The 22131-nt window shown below is 41.5% G+C and overlaps 3 protein-coding genes across 5 annotated transcripts in view; 1 reads left to right on the top strand and 2 right to left on the bottom strand.

Moving 5' to 3' along the window:
- The window catches only part of aven (apoptosis, caspase activation inhibitor), a 32095-nt gene extending 20579 nt beyond the window's left edge, over positions 1-11516 (bottom strand). For both annotated transcript variants that reach the window (XM_079525416.1, XM_079525415.1), the window contains exons 1-2: positions 11296-11516; positions 7423-7600 (exon numbers count right to left, since the gene is read on the bottom strand). In XM_079525416.1, the coding sequence (XP_079381542.1) occupies positions 7423-7600; positions 11296-11496 (379 nt within the window). In that variant the 5' untranslated portion in view covers positions 11497-11516. The remainder of the gene's footprint in view (positions 1-7422; positions 7601-11295) is intronic.
- Positions 11098-15734, top strand: chrm5b (cholinergic receptor, muscarinic 5b). Of its 2 annotated transcripts, none has more exons than XM_079525413.1 (2): positions 11098-11343; positions 11814-15734. In XM_079525413.1, the coding sequence occupies exon 2, from the start codon at positions 11898-11900 to the stop codon at positions 13422-13424; it is 1527 nt and encodes a 508-aa protein (XP_079381539.1). In that variant the 5' UTR covers positions 11098-11343; positions 11814-11897; the 3' UTR covers positions 13425-15734. The 2 variants fall into 2 exon arrangements, with proteins under 2 accessions (XP_079381539.1, XP_079381540.1); XM_079525414.1 differs by lacking the exon at positions 11098-11343 and adding an exon at positions 11425-11530.
- Positions 15270-21772, bottom strand: emc7b (ER membrane protein complex subunit 7b). The gene is made up of 5 exons (XM_079525421.1): positions 21332-21772; positions 20425-20544; positions 20180-20318; positions 18087-18167; positions 15270-16045 (listed from the first exon to the last, which is right to left on the bottom strand). The coding sequence occupies exons 1-5, from the start codon at positions 21571-21573 to the stop codon at positions 15899-15901; spliced, it is 729 nt and encodes a 242-aa protein (XP_079381547.1). The 5' UTR covers positions 21574-21772; the 3' UTR covers positions 15270-15898.
- Between the last annotated feature and the right edge of the window lie 359 nt (positions 21773-22131).

The following is a 22131-nucleotide window of genomic DNA, read 5'->3' as shown; positions in this document are numbered from 1 at the left end:
TGCCCATTAGTGGCCCTGGTAAACTACGGCTGCGGGGGAGGTGGATTGATCCTTGTGCTAATGTGTGTAACATGATGTTGGTTCTTCAACAACTGCCCAGCCGGAACAACAATCACACATGCGGCCACATCCGCATGCAGAGACGAGGGCAAATGCAGTGCGTGCGTGCGTTACTAGCAACACCAGCACGATCAACACCCAGCTGATGGACAGACAAGACTTGACACAAAAGCTCGAAGGCAACACAAGAGAGTTGCCTTAAGGCTTAAGGGAACCAATACAGTCATGGTCAATTAAAATTCCACATCTCAAGTTTTCTCAAAGTTCTCAAGTCTGCGACAACCTTTTGTCTCTAAAGCACATGTCACATGACATCTTCAAAACACCCTTTTGATGGCAGTAAAGGATTTTTACAGTACTGTGCTTCATTGACTGGGGGTCTCCCAGGGTTTTATACTGAACATGGTTGTCACATGTTTGCCTAATTATTTCCCTCTCGATCAAATCCCTTTGAGGAAAATAGCAGATTTACAAGATCAAAACTCAACAGGTTATGAGTATAGACTCTAGCTTCCATGTGGTTAAATAACTGAAGTTCAGTCAGTGCAAACTAAAACATACTAAATAAATATATCCGGTCTGGCTTGATATGAAAGGCTTATATAATAGAATGGGCATGCAAGAGTCACCGGCTGGAAGCACTTGGTGGAGTGTTTGGATTAGCACTAGGGTTAGTTACACAACAGTCATTCAGTGACTACCAAACAATAGAAATCAACATAGCCTTCAGTTCAAGTTTTTTCATTATTTGACCATTAAGGGTTTATTTTTTCATTAAACACAGGATTGGAGTTAGGGCTGGGCAATATATCAATATTAGATTGATATCAATAATAGCACTATCTCATCTACAATCTCACACCTTGTGATACGTTCTGAGCTTTTATATGAGCCATTTCCTTTGTTCACTGTCAGTGAACAATGAAATGTCACAGTGTTTATCAATTCCAGAGTCAACACAACCATCTATTAACTCCTTTGTAGCCAAGACCGAGATCCAGAGATTAAGATATTTTACGGCACTGTGTGCTTTTCATACGTTGACAAGTTTTATGGATATACTGATTTCCTTTTCCAGCAGCACTTGGCACCTGCCCACAGCGCCGAAACTACTAGTAATAGTGTACTGGCCATGGCATTACTGTGCTTAAAGGGACACTTCACTGTTTTTGCAAAAAAAATACATGTTAATGACGTTTAGAAGATTTAGAACACTTTTTTTAGCAGTGTCCATGATGTCACAGACACTGGGCTCATTTAGTTCCTGGACTACATGTTGTCTCAGTAAGACAGCCTGCCCCCTATCCACAAGGAGGAGCAGTGCACCAAAGCATTATGGGAATTGTAGTACAGGAAAGAAGTGAGCCCAGTGTCTGTGACATCATGGACACTGCTAAAATTGAATATATCTAAAACCACATAAAGACCCCAGGAAAGTGTTCTAAATCTTCTAAACGTCATTAACATTTAACTTTTTTTTTCTTTTTTTGCAAAAAGGGTGAAGTGTCCCTTTAACTGACTAGCCAACTGGCCTGACCTGAACCCCACAGAGAATGTATGTTGTATTGTCAAGAGGAAGGTGTGAGACACTAGATTCAACAATACAAATTAACTTACGGCTGTTATCAAAGCAAACCTGGGCTTCCATAACACCTCAATAGTGCCACAGGCTTATCACCTCTTGGGGCGTAGAATATATAAAAGTTTCACTTTTTTATTTATATTACAGAGGAAACTTTACTTTTCCATGATATTCTAATTTTTTGAGAAGGAGCTGTGTATATATACACAGCCGGGCGCGGCTGCACTATTAATTTCCCGTCTAGTATAGAGTTTAAATGGACAGGTATCAGTCAAAAGGGAGACATCGAAGAGGAAAGATGGATGGGGAAGGAAACGTAATGTAATCTCAACTGCCCTTCCTCTTTCATCACCACCACCATCATCATCACCACCACCACCACCACCACCACCACCACCACCATACTCAAGCCTTAATTTAACTCTGAGACTGTACAATTTACTGGACCCATGATAGGATCCATCACTGGCCTAGTCACTTTATGTGACATTGTGAAGCAATTAACCCATTGGAACACATCTGTCACCTTATCTTTTAACCACTTTAACCATTATTTTAAACTTTAGCTATTGAAAAATAGCAGATCTACAAGCTCATAGCGCAACACCGAGTGCCGGTTTACAAGCTTGTAGATCTGCTTTATCGTGAAAATGTGTGCAAATCTTTATTCTTTAACAGCAAACCTTTTTAACTCAAATCTTTGCTTCAGGGAGGTCCCTGGAACAACATATTTTCAGATGGGGGTCGGCGGCCAATTACATATACTTTATTCTTTCACAGCAAACGTTTTTAACTCAAATCTTTGCTTCTGGGAGGTCCCTGGAACAACATATTTTCAGATGGGGATCGGCAGCCAATTACATATACATTGTGTGGTCCTTGACATGAAATAGTCTGAGAACCACTGATATAGAAAGAGGTTTTTCAGAAAACTGTCTCAGGTCTCAATGGATTAATAATTAGGAGCCATAGGACGATGAGCTACACTACAGGACTGAGTGTCTAAATTCCAATTCATACTTAGCCGACCTACAAGATAACAGCACATCACAGATGTGTTATGAGCTTGTAGGTCTGCTGATTTCGGCATGCACCATCGTGTGATGGACGATAAAATGGGCCTTAGCCTGGTTGGGCCAAAGCAAGTACGTGTTACTAAGCAACAACCTCCTAAGGCTCCCATCTCACATGGAATTCGTAACATTGCTTGATAAAAAAGAATATCCATCACAGCCTCAGGCGATGAGGAAATGTTGCCGTTCTGTTCCGTTTGTGTTTATTGCTCTGAAAATGTTGTATTTTGTTGTATCTCGACGACACTGCAAATGAGGGCGACCTCATGTCTTTCGAGAATAAATAAAGGTTTGAATGAATGTATGAAAGGTGTCTAAAAGTAACAGGTGTCTAAAATCATGCAAGACTAGTCTTTTTCCCTCTCTGCGATTCTCTTAATTACACCAACAAGTTTTTTTTCTTTTTTTCTCACTCTCCTTTCCAATTGGCCCTCCAGATGCTTCCTGGCGCTCCCCCGGTCCTGAAAAAAAACAGACAGCTGAGCCCAACGAATCCTGGCAGAATAAACTACGCACTCTCTGACCTGTCTGAGCTACTGCATGTTGCCAAACTGAACAAAAGCTATTCAAACACTAGCAAGGGCCTGGTATAGTACTGTATACAACCATACAAGCTGATATAGGCTCAGTGGACAATTCCTGATTTCATGGCTGTAAGTGGCCAGGAAAACAAACGCCACTTGAGTATCTCCCTCCCACATACAATTAAGTGCCCTTGGGAGAGCGCCGACACACGCTGTACAGCATGACTAATCTAACAAGTGGGCAAAACTGAAGGATGATAGATATGAGTCAAACTAATTACACATTTGACGCTACCTCTAAAAACATGTAATTGCTTAACCACTCGTCCTGAGTAGAAGAAAAACTCAAAAATGTTTCAAAAATAAAAACTGTCTGCATCATGCAGTTGTCTGTAAAGAAGGCACAATGATGCCCTGGATTTGTGTTTAAACCAGTGACTACACCACTCTCATTTGATGGGTGAGAGATTGTATTTGTTATGCAATACCTTCCCCACACAACAGGAGGTTCAAGACAAGTGAACTGAAATAAAAAGAGGAGGCCCTACAAAAGTGATACAATACAAGATATTGTCCTAGCACATTATAGCAGTTACTGGCAGGCACGTCAAATCATGTGATAAAAGTACAAAACTGAAACACAAACACAACAAACCATGACAAGAAAGAAAGATCACACTTAGGGTCACTACTTTTTTTTTTAAACCTGAAAAAATGTATACGGTATGTCAATCGGAAACCCAAACACAACCCGAACCCAATCTGAACCATTTGTTTTTCCTGGGTGAGGTTGATCCGCCCACCCGAACCCCCAATAATTGCGTCCGAAGCTTACCTGAACCCACCCAACCTGCGGGTTATGCATCGACCTGCACATCTCTACCTGCTGGCCTCATTCCAAATTTGCCTTTTCAGAATGCCCTAATTAATTTGTTAATTAGCTGTATGAAACTTGCAACACAATAGTCTAGACTCGTTTTTGGAATATTGCTCAATTCATTAAGGGGTAAGACCAAAGGGACTTTGGTCCCTTATTGATGATGATTGTATTTTGTCAGTTTTTTTCTTCTTCTCCTTCTCCTGCCAAAAATAGCAGTTCTATGGCAATATGGTAGAGCGCTATGCCAAACAGTGAGGACGCAAAGCCCACGACCATTGGCCAAAGGGTAACTTTTGAACAGGCATAGCTCATGAACCATTTGGCCATCAGCAATAAAACTTCGATACACATTATGCATCTTCCCATGCCGAATAACTTTCGTGTTCTGACTTTTGACCTCTGACCTTTAGATCATCCACCATTTTGAATTATATGAAAAACAGTTACATCGAATCTACTCCTGGGATTTTTGCGCAATTTGCTCGAAACTCGAATCTCGAATCAATATACCAGTATAAGAGAAGTTTGTAAGTGAAAGAAATTAAGCTTTTATGAGCCAATGAAAATAGCAGTTTTATGAAAATTCTTCTTCTGCCCCTAAAAATACATGCAGAGTCACATCATGTTTATGAAACTTTACAGTATGGTAGAGGTTCATGCCAAATAGCACTGAAACCAGTCTTACTCCAATTGGCCAAAGGGGGGCGCTATAGCAATCGTTTGAAAATGAAACTTTTGAACAGGCATAACTCATGCCTCGTTTCCTGGCACAAAATGTGATTTTTTTTTAGGAATTTGCGTGAAACGTTCTACGCAATTCTACATAACAATTTGTAAAATAAATATAGCTGCAAGCAGCAATACAGGGCACTTTGAACAGGCCTAACTCTTGCCTTGTTTGCTCAAAGGCCATGGAACTTATGTATGAAACTTGTTTACATCTGTCAATATATAGCTGCAAGCAGCGATAAGAGGGTCCAAGGAATGCAGCAATAAGAAAAAGACTACGTGCAATATGCACAAGAAGTGGGTCTGTTTGCGGTACAAACAGCTGCAATAAACGCTGGCTGGATTAATTTATTGGTCAATTATTTTTTCCCATTGACTTGAATGGGAAAATGCGAAAACTCACATTCATGTATTTATTTTCTCTGAGACCGTAAGGGCTATAGTTACAAAACTTGGAGGGGAGGTTCATAATAATTACAAAAAATAATTAACATAATTATATTGGTCGGCCTCATGGTGGCGCTATAACAGCCCACTTCACGTTTTGGCCTATAACTCTTGAACCGTAGGTCGTAAAATCCCCGTCAGGATAGATTTTCCGCCATTTAGAATTTTCTTTAAAACACACATTTTGCTCCTCCTACAGATTTTGTCCAAATCTCACAGAAATCGGCACACATGATCACCAGACCTATCTGATTAAAACCACAGGATTTTGATAATGAATATCGTTCGCATATGCATATAATCGGCTTCCATCCCAATTGAATCACATGTCGTGGGTGATGGCATCAACACAGAGCCAAAAGCCAAAAATGTAACCGTTTGTTGCAAAAACATGAACGGATAAATCCCCTCCGGATTACTTCCACATGATCACAGGGGTGACTTGAAATTGTAATTGGCTAGCAAAATTACAGGGAGGGGTCTATATTAGTGATTGCGGCAACCACACTGCAATTTTTCCAGAATAGCATCTTTGTAGTTTGCATTGTTTTTGTGCCTGTGAGAACAATACAGTATTTTAGACATGGGCATTTTTCAAACCTCTGTCAAATCAAATCGTACAACCTTCAGATGATCGAACACAAATCAGATGGCCTAAATACTGACAATCCAATGCCATGATGTAGGAGAGAGGGTTAGTGCAGTGTGAAGTGTGATTGATGTAAATTAAAGAGGGCAGCTACTGACTTGAGAACCACAGGGGTTTGTGCTAGGGAAGGGTGTCAACATTGTAATGGTATCGCATGGTGGGATTATAAAAAAATATATATTGTGAGATCGTAATACACAATTATTCTTACTGGTCTCTCTCTTCCCTTCTGGATACATTTTAATATCTCACGACTATCCCCTCGGCCTATATAGAGTCTGTTATGTAATATCTGCCTGCTGTGATCAGCACCAACACCTCTCACTGCCATCATCATGTCATGTGACCTTCTCCACCCTAAAGACTATCCATAGGTTGTGTCAGGCTGACAAACCAGCCGGAAATCTGCCATCGGCTGTAATTGAATGGTACAAAGTAAACCCCTCCTAAAAAGGAACCGTTATAAATGTCATAATTATTGCAACCGAGCAGTGCACAGCTACTTTTAAATATTTTAAAAGTAGTATTTTAAAAAAATGCTAATATAACATCTCACATTTAAGAAAAGTGAAAAATCAGCTGGTCACATATGCCCATATGAAATTTCAAATCAACCATCCCACTAAGTATATGGTAAATGTCCCTGTTTAATTAAAGCTTTTGCACCTTATTGACTAGATGCATGTACATGAACACACTGATGAAGGCTGGATAGCCGAAAGGTTTGTCCTTGGTTTGAAATAAAACTTTTGAACCACAGTCTTGGTGTGTGCGACCCATCTCCTTGATTTTGCTATGTGACTACAGATCCCTTACCCTGTGGCAAATATGCCAATAAAATCAGCTTGGTCAGTCCCTGCATTTGCCAAAGGTCAATTCGTGGTCAATAAAACGTAAAATCGATTGGTCAACCCACAACCCTAAATAAATTCAATGGATGAGTCATAGGCAGTTGAGACAATTGAGTGACAGATTTTGTATGTGTCAAATGTATTCATATCTTAATCCTATGATGAATATTGGTAAATATGACCTGACCAACTTGTGAGTTATTATGAACTGAGCTCTCTGGGCCAGTTCAAATGAAAACATTTGGAACTGACATCGATAACTCAAATATTATATATAAATAAAAATGAGTGCTGCCTCTGACCTATTCTTCTTCTTGCGTTTCACTTCAATTCAACCCTTTCCTTGGGTTACACAGTGTGTAACACTTAACACTTGCATGTGTTTCCTAGCTCAATATTGTGGATTGTATTTTCTATTTTGGAAAGACAGACACAGCTAGTACACAGTAAAATCCTCAGTGTTAATTAATCAGAGCGTGTACAAATGTAACCAACGGACCTGTATGCCGTATAGGTCCATTTTGTTTACATTTGTACCTTTGCACCTTCTCCAAGTTAAATGAACACTCAGGATTTGACTGTGTAGAAGAGTGGTTGACATAACAAACAAAACATCTAACGCCTTACCTGCTGACTCCAGCAGCACATGATAGTCTGTTCCTCTCTGTGTGGGAGTGTCATCATCAGCAGCTTCCTCCCTCTCAGACTCTGCATATCGAGCCCAGTTGGACTCCAGTTTCCTCTTGGAAAATGTCTCCTCGATACCATCATCCTCCAGCTCCTCGCCGTTTCCATCATCCGGGCCCTAACGGAGAACAGAGTACAAAACAAACTTAAAAATACTTAAACCCTATACACACTCTGTTGACCGGAGTCTGCCGACAGGTCAATCCTTGGCTCCCCTGCTTTTTTCCCGCTACAACAAGTTTCTTCACCGAAAATAGCCAATCTATAAGCTGAAGATGTTCACCCATTAAAGTAGCTGTTGACGATATGCACACGGCTGCCCTCTTGCCAGCAAGGTGCTAACTAGGTGCAACTTCCCATAAACAAAAAAGTCCTATCTAATTGTATTAAATAACGTCAAAGTCACCAACATTGCAACTGTACGGAAAGCTTGAATTGTCCTCTATCTGCAATGTGTTTAATAAAAATCCACTGTGTAGACATGTTATGAGCTACTCCCTGTCAAGAAATTCCTTGCAGAACAACTATTTTCTAAATGCTGGAGTTTGGAAGTGCTCGTGACTATCACTCAACAGCACATGCGTACCAGGTACCACCCGTTTTGAATTTGCACATAATGCAGGAGGCAGCAGGAGGTTGCTTTACTGATAGTGCTTCCAAACTCTGACACTTAGAAAATAATCATCTGCAAGGAATTTCTTGACAGGAAGTAGCTCATAACATGTCTACGGTGGATTTGTATTAAACAAACACTTTGCAGATAGTAAGACGATAATTCAGTACAGCTGCAATGTTGGTGAGTTTGACGTTATTCAATACAATCAGATGTCCTGGACTTTTCTGTTTGGATGAATGGGCTGTTTATGGGAAGTTGCACCTAGTTAGCACCTTGCTGACAAGATGGCAGCTGTGTGCATATCGTCAATAAAGAATACGTCAAAAGAAATTCCCCTCTTTCTTTTTTGGTATTCAGACAGCCAGCAATGAATGAAGCATAAGCATAAGCTTTGTCATTGGTCGGAAAAAAATCACACCCGTGTGAACTGAGTGGTGTAAGGTCTTATATAGACTGATCAACTGTGGTCTGACGTAATGTCTGACGTAATTAAATCACACCCGTGTGAACTGGGTGACCATAGCAACCATGCTCATTTTTTGGTACGAACAGACACGTAAACTAACAAAGCTGAAATCACACCCGGGTGAACTGGATGACCATAGCAACCATGCTCATTTTTGAGTTGTGTAAACCACTCCTACAACTGGCTTTGTTAGTTTACGTGTCTGTCTGTTTGTCTGTCTGTCTGTTCGTACCAAAAAATGAGCATGGTTGCTATGGTCACCCAGTTCACACGGGTGTGATTTCATTACGTCAGACATTACGTCAGACCACAGCTGATCAGTCTATATAAGACCTTACACCGACTGTGACTCAAGAGGTAGAGCAGGTCGTCCAATGATCCATGGGTCGGCGGTTCGAATCCCGACTCCTCCTGGCTACATGTCGAAGTGTCCTTGGGCAAGACACTGAACCCCAAATTGCTCCCGATGTGCTGGTTGGTACCTTGCATGGCTTCCGCCACAATCGGTGTATGAATGTGTGTGTGAATGGGTGAATGTAATGCACAATCTATGTAAAGCGCCTTGGATAAAGGCGCAATATAAATGCACCATTTACCATTTACCATTTACCACTCAGTTCACACGGGTGTGATTTTATTTTTTTGGTACGGACAGACACGTAAACGGACAGACACGTAAACTAACAAAGCCAGTTGTAGGAGTGGTTTACACCACTCAAAAAAAATCTGGGCGAAATGACTAACCAATCAGGAAGTAGACAGGCAAATTGACTAATGACAAGGCTTCTAGGAAAATCTTTGAATGCAGATTGCGGCCCCTAAATGTGTCACAGAGACTAATTTATTTTGGGAGCATTTTACCCATAGACATATAAACGTAGACACCCTTTCCAGCTCTGGAGCGTATGTGCTCAAGGGAGGGCAAAACTTTCCCGAGATTCCTTGTGAAGCACCGCGGAAGCATGAATGTGCGTCACAGAGCGCATGTTCAGGTCTGTAAGTCGGAAAGTCCCGGAAAAGATGTGCTGTGATTGGCCAGTAATCACTTGAGTGGCAGCGTGACGTAACGTGCCTTCCTCACTTCCGGCGTACTTCCTTCCCCAGTGTAAATTATTCCGCCCTTCCTTCAACACAAACTCCAATCGCTCCAACAAACTGCAGCGGCCAATGAGGCATCTATTTTTGAGTGGTGTAAACCACTCCTACAACTGGCTTTTTTGTTGAGTGGTGTAAACCACTCCTACAACTGGCTTTTTTGTGCAGAAAAAATGAACATGGTTGCTATGTTCAAAATAATTTCTGACGTAATTAAATCACACCCGGGTGAACTGGATGACCGTAGCAACCATGCTCATTTTTTCTGCACAAAAAAAGCCAGTTGTGAAATCACATCCGGGTGTGATTTCATTACGTCAGATCAGAGCTGATCAGGCTATATAATACCTTACCTTATGATTTCATTACGTCAGACAGGCTTACACAGGCTTACACCTTACACCACTCAGTTCACACGGGTGTGATTTTTATTTTAATATCTATGATTTTACCCATTGCTGGCTGTTTGAATACCCCCAAAAAAGTGTCATTCAAATGTTCACATATTAGTGCTTATAGGAGCTTTAAATGGGTTCATGTGGTTAACAAGGCAGAAATAGGAGTCTAAACGTTCATGTTTAAATAGGTGTTATTTCTCCAACCACACATATTAAGGGCCCAGTGCTAATTGGACTCATTTACAAGTTGCCTCTGCCAGGGCTAAACTCTGGAATTCTTGGAAAAGCCCTGATAGAATTATATAGCGAGGACAACTAGCCATGGGCTCAAGTCTCAGCTAAGACAACAATGAGCCAATTTCCTATGATTAATGACACAATTAGCCCTGGGCTAGATGGAAAAACAAAACCTGCCCTGCAGTGTAAAAAGCTCCAGGGAAGATGGTTCTCTTAATCAATAGCTGCATGTTGTGATCAATTCATTTTTGAATCACTGACTTCATTCTAAAAGCACTTTTACACTCCGGGCACGATTTCTCATAAAACAAGAACAGAATAGGTCATCCACAAAATATAACCCCAATTCAAAACAGGTCATGCAATTGATTCCAGTAAAAATATGATTTTTATTGATGTGGTCAGTATGCAAATGGTAAAATAATCAGACAGTCAAGGCAACATTTTATTATAGAACACTATCAGAATTCCTACACATAACACAACAATAATGAAAACAATAAACAAGAATCAAAACAAGGAGTAGACAGCCAAGTAGTGTCAAAGCGAGTGGCAATGTGACTTGGCAAAGTGAGTTTGATGTCGTTTAACGTAATTTACAATCAGATAGGACTTTTCTGTTTGGATGCATGGGCTATCAAGACCAGAAAGGTATTTTTTGTTTTTGCCACACAGTAGGCATTCCCTATGGGCATTCCCGCATAACTTCCGGGTATGATAATGATGTCACGCGCATACCCGGCCTCTACTGAGTAGTGTATGCACAATGCTTTGGTCCACACTACTCCACAGTCCACACCACTCACATAATTGAAGTTGTGAGTTCTGCCACAACTGCCGCAGAACTACGTCTACTAGTAACTTTTTTTGATGAATTGAAAATGGAGGACCCTTATGTAAACTGGTTTTATACTCTTAGCAGATTTGTCTTGAACTGTATCCATTCTGCAAACTTAATACCATTTTCAATCAATCAAAACTAGAACATAAGTCCCTCTCACCCGGTGTTGGAAGCCTGCATGAGGTCCTCCTCCGCGTCCACGCCCACGGTAATGGTCCCTTTTCCCACGGCCACGGTGGTGGCCTCCACCTCTGCCACGGCCTCCACCTGAACCCTCGTTTCCCTCACTCCCACCACCACCTCCCCTTCTCCAACTTTGTGTACCTCTACCTCTAGCCGCCGTGGCCGGCCGTCCCTCCATTGCGTGCAACTGATGGAAGGGGACTGTTTAGACTGTAACGCCAATGCTACTGTGAATGAGTGTTACTTTGAATAACGTCCTGCTAAAAACGCTAGCACCCTATTAAGTTCCGCATGCCATTTGGTATTATTGCCATAGATATATATATATATATCTATGATTGCGACCCTATGATTGCGACCGAAGGGGGTGTGGGTGTGTGTGGGTGTGTGTGTGTGTGTGTGTGTGTGTGTGTGTGTGTGTGTGTGTGCGTGCGTGCGTGCGTGCGTGCGTGGCACTTTCAATCATCTTCATTGTTTTTTTTTTCTCTATTTCAGGGAGACCTGGGAAAATTCTTCATGGATCCAGAAGAAAACGTTTCACATACCTGCACATAACAGTATACAAAATAACCCACCATCATGGTTGCCAATCGTCTGCTAAACACCACGTTGGGTGGCAACACATCAAACACCCAGCCTCTCACTCACAGCCTATGGGAGGTTATCACCATAGCTACATTGTCTGCAATTGTCAGCTTGATAACTATTGTCGGTAATGTGTTGGTGATGTTGTCCTTCAAGGTCAATAGCCAACTGAAGACTGTGAACAACTATTACCTGCTGAGCTTGGCCTTTGCTGACCTAATCATAGGACTGTTGTCCATGAACTTATACACCACATATATATTAATGGGATACTGGTCCTTGGGAAACCTTGCATGTGACCTTTGGTTGGCGCTGGACTACGTGGCCAGCAATGCTTCAGTTATGAACTTGTTAGTTATCAGCTTTGACAGGTATTTCTCCATCACAAGGCCACTAACATACAGAGCCAAAAGGACTCCAAAACGAGCCGCTATCATGATTGGCCTGGCATGGCTGGTGTCATTTGTGTTGTGGGCACCACCAATTCTGTGCTGGCAGTACATTGTGGGTGAAAGACAAGTCCCCCCGGACCAGTGTCAGATTCAGTTCTTCTCTGAACCCGTGATTACATTTGGCACAGCCATTGCTGCTTTCTACATCCCGGTTTCTGTCATGACCATCCTTTACTGCCGGATCTACAAGGAGACGGAGAGACGTGCAAAGGACCTGGCGGAGCTCCAGGGGTTTGCACTGTCTGATGTCTCCGAGGGGGATAAACCACAGAAACTCAGGTCATGCTTTGATTTCACCAATGAGAGGAGGGACAGGAACCAGGCTTCCTGGTCATCCTCTAACCAGAGCAACGCCACCAAGACCACCACAAGGTCAAACGAGTCGTGGGTCAAGGCAGACCAGGCCACTTCCTTCAACAGCTACACCTCATCTGAGGAAGAGCATCATGTTTCCATAGAAACCACACAGGGGTCATTCACAGATCAAGCTAAAGGGCAGAGTAATAAGAACGGCCAGGCAACAGAATATGAACAAGATGGGCATTTTGCCGGTCCCCCAAAGAGCAGTAAGAAGGGCATCTCTTATAAGTTCAAGCCTGCACCAAAAGGCAAGGACACAGACCCAGCCGCCACACATCCATGTCCCACTGAAACAGAGCACATGGTCAAGAACTCCTCCCCTTCCAGTACCGCCACACCCAAGCCCATGGACCCAGTCCTAAAGAGCCAGATCACCAAGAGGAAGAGAATGGTGCTGATAAAAGAGAAGAAGGCGGCCCAGACCCTCAGCGCCATCCTGCTGGCGTTCATCTTAACGTGGACACCCTACAACATCATGGTGCTCATCTCCACCTTCTGCTCGGAGTGCATCCCGACGTCCCTCTGGCACCTGGGCTACTGGCTGTGCTACGTCAACAGCACCATCAACCCCATGTGCTACGCCCTGTGCAACAAGACCTTCCAGAAGACCTTCCGCATGCTACTGCTCTGCCAGTGGAGCAGGAAGAGGGGAGAGGACAAGCTGGTCTGGTGTGGACAAAACCCCAACATCAACAGTAGAATTAAATGATATGGAACTGGAATAAGATTTTTTTTTTTTAAATCCCCTAGTGATTTTTAACCACTTCTCATTTTCAATTTTCACCGTTGTATGCAGGGTTCCATCTGTGAAAAAAGGCGTTGACCACTAAAGCCCTACTATACCACAAACAAAAATAGCCCATCTACAAGCTCACAACACGTTATATGTTATGCGTTGAGCTTGTACCTTTTTTGATAATTGATTTATTTCCTAATATTTTTGTTCTGTCCAGAAGCCAGGATCATAAAACATTGATAGATGGTGATGAAAATGAATGACCAGAGGGGGACATCAATAGCAGAGGCATGGATTCCTCATTCCTTACTTGCAGTTTTCTTTCATACTGACAGTGACACCACCATGGCACAAGTGATGTGGTGGTGTCCATATGAAAGAAAGCCTTTCAGTTTCTAATTATGTTTCAAATGTATGAACATTGCCATGTGTATATCAGTGTTTTGTGAATATTTTCTGTCTTCAGTGATACAATTTAAAACCTGAGCTACTCCATTTGATGTTTGATTCAAGGGCTAAACGCTTATCTGTCCACTGTTTACTGTTTCACCGTGGAAACAATGATTCTTTGTTGATCACTTGATCTTTTGGGAATATTTCAGAACTGTAATCATGTGGCAGTAACACACACCATGACACATTTGGAATTCAGAGATTATTGAAGCCATTGTAAATTATTGCACTGTCCTTTGGTTTAGAACCTTAGAATGTACCTTGCTGAGCTCTACCTGTTTTTACTCAGTGTTTAAGAATTGCTTTGTGATTTCTTGTTAATCTTCAAGTATTGTGTGACACTGTAATATTTTAAAAAGGAATTCAGTAAAGAAAAATGTTGATCAACATGACTATATTCAAAAGTTGAAAGGCATTCCATGCTTTTTTGCATGGCTCTGCAGGAGTCTATATGAGGGTCTGTGTGTCTGTGGCCACAAATTATCTCACATGCCACTGGACCGATCAATGGCAAATTCTTGTACGCACTGGCAGCATAGTAGGCCACAGAAGTAATACCACAAACTTTTTTCAGATTTTAATTTATTTTAAATATGCAACGTAAAATATGGAGTCATAAATCATAGATGACAGTCTGGCCACATTAAGTTCAGCATCCACATTGGAATCACACAGCTCCCATGTATCCTGATACACTTTAAGTAGCCGATCTACAAGCTCATAATGCTCTGAGCTCGTAGATCAATTTGTACTGTGCGCAACCAAGTGTAATTCAGACTTAAGTGTGGTGCCCCCTTACTGTACTGTACATGGAAACCAGGTTGCAGATCACAGCAGAGCTCAGAATTCCCTGTACGAGAATCCTCAAGTGGGTTCAGAGAGAGCTACAGCAGCTAACCCTAGGCTCCATTCTATCTTACACAGTTGGTCTGCATTACATCAGCACGACTCTTTCTCTCTCTCATATATATATATATATATATATATATATATATATATATATATATATATATATGAGAGAGATATGGGGAATGATTAGTGGGTTCACAAAATATTTACAAAATGTTTTTGATGAACAGCAATTATGATTAATATGTAGGCACATTAAATAATATACCAGCTAACAAATTACACTTTACTATAATACAGCCTTTAAAAGCATTAAAATAGACCACTTATGACATATACATCCCAGACAATAGCTGGACTCATATCAATATATAAATATATTGCCAAGGCCACACACATTTGTGAAGTTTTTTAATTTGCCCCTTATTTAACTCCCAATAATTATTAATTATATTATATTATACTTTGAACAAATCAAATCCATACCCTAACCTTAGTCAATAAAGAAAACACATCTGTAATAGCATCACAATTTATTTCTCTCATTTAAATAAGTCTTTTTAGCTATAGTTAAAATTCAATTTATTTTCATTCACAGTCATATTAATAAACTCGGAAAAAGGGAAGAAAAAATCTGAATATTGATATACCGTAAATTCTCTTTCAACTAGCTGAAGTAGAAGCGACAATATGAATCTGACAGGCAGCAGCAGAGAATGCATACCAAAGGTTTGCTTGGAGTTGTCCATCCAGAGATGAAGGTTAAACCACATGGACGAGAGTCAAAGTTACAAACGTATGTACATCAAATGAACGATGAGTGTAAAAATTGACCTTCATGGTTCCACTTCTACACTCTCAAAAAGTTAAATATTCAGGATTTTTCTGTGTATCTTTTGCATGGAGATTGTTTACAGTGCAGTGCAAAAACATCTTACAGCTTCGCTCAGTAATTTTCTTTTTTTAATATTAGATACCCAGTCTAATGGGGAAAAAAGAAAAAGACCCTTTTAAAAATAAAATGAAAACAAAACTGTACAATAGACCCAAGCAAAAAAAGAAGGAAAAAAAAAAAAAAGAATCTTCAGAATTCTTCCATGGCAAGACCAGTGCTTCTTTACGAAGATCTAGGAGGTGGTACAGTACTACCTCCGTTTCACAGCTGGCCTGGTTCCCTTGGTGCTTGCTGGCTTGCTAGAGCCCTTTGAGCCAGAGAATAGCTTGGTCATGAACTCTGAGACATCTGGCAGCTCGGGATTGGGGTTCAGCATGTTCATGGACTGTTCCATTTCCTAGAAGGGTGTAAAGAAAGAAATTACTTAAATGCTTGCAATGTATGATTCTGAAGTACAGAGTAGTGCTGCACGATTCTTGCTCAAATGTGAATCTCGATTTGAAGAATTGAGATCACGATTCTCATTTTTACCATGAAAACATTTAATGTCTTTAGTTGAACATTACTACATTGAAAATGTGGCATCCGTCTCTACCATATGCTTTATTTAATTTTTATTTATTTTTGTTCCTGCAACAAAAAAAAACCCCGTGGACAAAGAAACACTATTTGAAAAATGGTTGTATAATATGATTGTGGATGTCCCCAAATAAAAATATTTTAAAAAAGAAAAGAAAATGTGGCACCTGGAAGCAACTACTGTGGCTTTAAACATCAAAGTGTTTGACTTAAACCTCTCTTAAAGTCTCTCTTGTAGACATAAGCGTAAATAAAATTAATTGGACAGCCAACTAGTGCTGCACAATTCTTGCTCAAATTTAGAAATGAGCACAGGTGAATCTAGATCTCAATCTTTTTTCAAATAATTGTACAGCACTAGTACAGAGACTACATAAAACCACACCACTCGAGTCGATCGACAACAACGGGAGACAAGAATAAATCTATCGAGACTAGCGACTGGACCGCGGAGCGCCGTCTAACACAGGATCTTTTTTCATAAAAAGACGGGATGATTTAGATCGCGAGTTATGAACGTTTTAAGATTTTCGTTTATCAGCTAAACAGGAGAGGGAGTTTTTCGATGACGTCTCACTCTTGCGCGTCACCGAGGATTGCCCAGGAGGCGCGCCTGGGCTATAGAGCCATGCGATCCGTTCTCATATCAATAATCTTCGTCTTTTGGACAATACTTCGTCCTGGGCGTCGGGCGTTACTAATAGAAAGGACAAAGTACTTCGCCCTGGGCGATGGGAGTGTTAAATGTCAAGACCTGAGGCGATTCTACAAATGCCTTAATGTAATGTAGACTATAGTTAATTCACAAAATACAATAACATGGCACATAACCATTTTTGAAACAGGGCTTGGTTTAGAAAAGCCTATATTTTGCGCTAATGAAGTAATATATTGAATAACAAATGTAGGTTTTAAGGCTAGAATGGCATTGTAGAGAAGTGGACTATAGTGAGAGACGAGATTGCCTCTCCATTGCGGGACTGCAGGACTCTGGAGATAGTTAGTCGTGAATGATCAGCTTCAGTCAGTGTTTTAGTTCGTACCTGGAGTTGGGCATTACCTCCGCTGTGCAGCAGTCTTTATATCCATGGTCGACACAAAAGTACCATGTGTTTGTTTTGGTAATAGCCTACTGCAGGCGCAGTCATGCCGATTCACGTAATCGCGTTAGGACAAAACGAAACCAGCCGGACCAACGTTAATGGCTAAATGCACGTAGGACCCGCATTTTCAACTGTCCACAAGTTGCGACGGACCCGACGGTACTATAAAACATATTGTGAGTGATTCTTGCAGCACGCTGCATCTGAGCCCGATAGCTACACACTAGTAGTGTGCGTGCGTGCGGAGGAGGGAGGAGGAAGACTGGAGGAGGCATGTGTGTGCGTGTGACTTTGTGTAGCCTAATGAATGATGATGCAAAGGGGCTTTGCTAGTTACAGAATCAAACCACTTGACAACCCAACTACAATACACAAGCTATCTCTGGTGTTGTTCAATCATGACTGTGCGCTAGTGACAGATTTGTTATGCGCTGGACGTTCCTGCACACAGGCGCACGTTAGGGGGAACACTGCAGCTGGGCTGATTTATTCAAAATAAAGGCAGTTTTGCTAGTAAACAACCCCCAAATACATAGCAAGCACACACCGTTTATCATAATTTAAAGTTAACTTTCTCATTTTCTCTCATTTTCTTAATCAATGTATAATTTGCCTCTCATTTATGTAGGTCTTTCATCAGCTGATATGCATGAACCTTGTACATCTGTTTCTACAGAGAAGTCTCCTTCTCGCCCTTCTCTTTCCTCATCTCTTGCTCTGTGTCTATAACTGAGTCAGTGAGATCTGGTCTTATACCTTTCTCATCTCTGGGTCATTGGTGTTGACAACCTTGGGAAGCAGGACAATGATCAGCAGTGGAAGAACCATCATCATAACCTGTAGATGAAATGGAAACAAGTAATTAGACGAACAGGAGACGCATGCCTTTCTCGTGAAGTCTGCCAATAGCACGGAAACATTAACATGACTGTGAGCATCAATGTGAAGTCTGCCAATAGCATGGAAACATTACGGGTACACCAATCTCATAGACACGAATTAACACAAATTTAACTACATGAATCATATTACAGTACAGTCAGACTTTTTATCTATTTTTGATTTTAGGCTTTGCAGAGCCAAAACTGTATTTATCAAGTCCCTAAAAAGGAAAAGTTGGAAATTGGCCCCAAGCGCCAGAAAATGTAATACAATAGATCTTGCTCTACCCGTCATTGCCAGACTAAACTGCGTAGATATTAGTCTGGGAGCTCTGTGTGGGACCTGCATTTTCAAGGGGTGGATTTAAAAAAAATGCATCTGGTGATAAGGATAGGCATTAATAAGCTACCAGCTTCCGCCTATACCTTTACGATCATGTCAAATGAGTTTAATACATGATTCTTCTTGTAATGTTCCAATGGCATAAGATCGAAATAAACCATTAATTCATAAACCAGCCCCATATGTGCATACCGGGCCCTGATTGGTCCCTTACTACTTGTAACTTCTGAGGGAGTGAAATCCAATCACAACTGAGCGGTGCCAGACCAAATCTACCGAGGGCAAACATTTTTTTGCAATGGGTTTTTGTCTGGTTTCCAGGCTAATCTTGCTCAACCAGAATTTTATATATTCCGTTTCCATCCAAATCTGGCCCACTATTTTAGATTATACTTTCCGTCTACCCACAATGTTAATTATTTACCCAGAATTATGATAATATTGTTTAACAGTGGGAACTGGGAATTCAATTTATTTTAACTTAGTAAGGGGGCCCACAGTCTAAGCATGCATGTCCCTACAAAAGTAGTCCAAAACAGTCCAAACACAGGAAACTACACAGCTCAGCTGACACTACTATACAGGGACGAATAGTTTTCATAATCCTCATGGGGGCCCGTGCCGAAGAGCATGTTTAAATGCCATGATTGCAGGCTATAGTCCTGTCCGCCTCGGCAGGTTCTGTGTTTTGTCACAGAGCCGGCGGAAGGTTTCAACGGCAGGCTGGCAGCCAGGGTGTTCTTGCTGGTGGTGGTTTCATTGAACAAGTAGCCTAAGAAGCAGAGTACAGTACTGTATGCATGCATATACCCTTACCTACCTGGCAGGTTTAGCACCCAGATTAGCATTTCAATGCCTGATCTGCATGTGGGACAGGCAACGCGGTCCACCCCCCACCACCCCCCACCCCGGACAGTGAGGAAAACAGACGTGTTAAGGTGCCAGACTTTGATGGTTAGAGCGGCGCGATTACATACAAAGTCAATGCAAGACGAGACTTGCGCGAACGGGTGCGACCTGATGCGGCACAAACGGGACGAACCGGCCCCCACAGACTCTACGTCACTGCTACTATACCAATCACGGTCCCCCAAAAACAAGACCTATTATAGTCCACTACACAGCTGAGCGTACACTGCAACACCAATCACAGCTCAGAAACAGTGATTCCGAGTATGCCAAATTATAATTACATTTAAAAGGAACCTGGCACCCTGCTCAACCAATTCTGTTCAAGAACTGTGTTAAAGGTTATTCCCCGTCTCTGACCTTGCCATCTTGTTGCTGTTCTTGTACCATATATAATAGTGCGGAAATGTATTGTATGACACATCTTAAAAAATAATGAGGGCTTACAGCTATGGAATCAACCAAAGGGCACAAAAACAACCTTTAGGTGAAGTCAGTATAACAGCAACATCAGTGGGTTGGTATTCTACAAGACCACAGTGGAAAATGAAATTGCGTAATCGCAATTGGTCTTGACAAAGATGAGTACAGCCTTCTGCCAACATGAATATGTATGTGCACGTGTGAGCATATAATTGTTTCTATACCACTGATGAACAATACAAACTACACAGTAAGTTCATGGATACGGATAGTAATAGAATGTGAATATTTACCATGGGATTCATGAGGAAATCTGTCCAGCCCCAGGTTTCCCTCTTCATGAAGTAGGTGTGTGGTCCATTAGCCCTTACCTGGAGGGGGTATGGCTGGCGGATCACTTCAGAGGTCTTGATGTAGTTCACAATACGTGCCCTATGAAATGGCTTGCAGTTTAGAGACAAGTTGCATGGAAGTATACAGCAGAAAAGTTTAAAATTACACACCAGATTGTCTGCGTTTGAAAATGAGTCACCCTTACCTCATTTTCCCTTTGGAGGTTATGTCCACACGTACTGGTTCAAATTTATATGCAGGTGTCACCACCTCCACAACGTAAGATCCTGAAGGGACATCATTCACAGCAAAACTCCCATCAGTTCTGCAAAAACAAAAAAAGGTAAAAGTTTCATAGTCAATTTGTCACGATTCATCACTGAGTAAACATTATCTAAGCATGACGTATATCTTTTTTTAACAACAAAATGGACCCTTGAGAATTCATTTGTACACTTATTAAAAGGTTTATTAAGCAGTAAAAATCACTTTGAGACCAAGTATCTTTTTCAAGTGTGAACTGACCAAGTAAAGACAAGAGGCAGACAATTCTATAGCCCCATATGTGCCCTCTCCCAATGAGCGTAGGGAGAGGGCACATATGGGGCTAACAATTCTACAAAGCTTAACCAGAATGACACTACAGGAGGCAGTTGCACCACCTCACACCAAGTTATCTTAAATGGCTTGACTTAAATTAACACATTAACATTGATCGATTGATTTATTAACAGTTTGCACAAGTACAACTCAATACAAAAACTGTTAACGGAGTGGACGACACCATAAAGCATTATACTCGTTTACAATAGGGCCCACCATTTTCAATTCATCAAAACATTTAGAGACGTACAATTATACACTTCTATATAGCCAAAAACAGGAAAACAAGACAGTGGAGACGGGGGTCCCCGAGGTATACATCTTATCAAACATTCTGTGGCCCGATTAGTTTCAAACTGGCAGTGGTGGCCCTTAAATTAAAAGGGATTTTAGAATGACTGTATGAAACAGGCAGTCCGCAAGCACAATGCTAACAAAGCTAATGCTAGATTAGCCTGGTGGTTATAGTTCCCTGTACGACGACAGTGATCTGTTGCTCCGGTTCTTACCTCAGAAAGCCCACATAATCTTCACCCTCTACAAGGATCCGGGCTGTAGAGACCCAGTCCTGCGTCTTCACGCCTGGAACGATGGCCCTTCCCTCGATCTTGAAGCGATCCCCTCCTCCGTTGGTCTGTGTTGAGACACCTGTGCTGCTAGGCCCCGGTTCCAAATCAGAGAAACAGCACGCGAAAACGAACAGAGACTGTACTAAAATACATAATGGCGCTATTCTGGCTCCGTGCAACATCTTCGCTGTTTTTTTATTACAAAGAACCGTACGTGTGTCTATATGCTGGTAAACATCTAGGCCTGTATGTGTTCTCTAGGGCAGACTGCGACGCCAGGCCGTTGGTTTGGTTTCCTTCCGAGTTCCCGAATACCGACCCGACTAGCAGCAGCGTTTCTGCATCAGCTGGAGGAGGCTGGGGGCTGGAGCTGTCGAAAATAATGACGTCACTGACCAAAAAAAAAAAGGCTTTATTGACAATAAATCCGGGGACAGAAACACAACCAGTTAATGTTCATGTCCAGAATCCCAGTTACTCCAGAATTGTTAAAATATGTTTAGATAATTCAAATAAAGATAATAACGAAATGTGTTTATAGCCCTATCAATCAATGTAGTTACTTGTATTATCCTCAATCCTTATATTGGACTAACTGAGACATACCGGTACTGTTCCAGAGAACTATAACCTTAATTTCAGGCAAAAGTACCTGGGGTCCAGACTAGAGCAATAAGGGGCCCCATGGGCTGATTTGAGGTCAGGCCACATATTTAGTTTGACCTTTCTGGTTGCCCATG

The sequence above is a fragment of the Electrona antarctica genome, assembly GCF_951216825.1.
Source record: "Electrona antarctica genome assembly, chromosome: 17".
Taxonomy (NCBI): Eukaryota; Metazoa; Chordata; class Actinopteri; order Myctophiformes; family Myctophidae; genus Electrona; species Electrona antarctica.
This window is presented reverse-complemented; position numbering and strand designations above follow the sequence as displayed.

Bases quoted from the DNA above. Each gene is read 5' to 3' on its own strand.
- chrm5b (XM_079525413.1), top strand. From the start codon at position 11,898: ATGGTTGCCAATCGTCTGCTAAACACCACGTTGGGTGGCAACACATCA.
- emc7b (XM_079525421.1), bottom strand. From the start codon at position 21,573: ATGTTGCACGGAGCCAGAATAGCGCCATTATGTATTTTAGTACAGTCT. The intron at 20,545-21,331 runs GTAAGAACCGGA...TTGTTTTTGCAG, and splicing joins GATTATGTGGGCTTTCTGAG to AACTGATGGGAGTTTTGCTG. The intron at 16,046-18,086 runs GTATAAGACCAG...ACACCCTTCTAG, and splicing joins ATGACCCAGAGATGAGAAAG to GAAATGGAACAGTCCATGAA.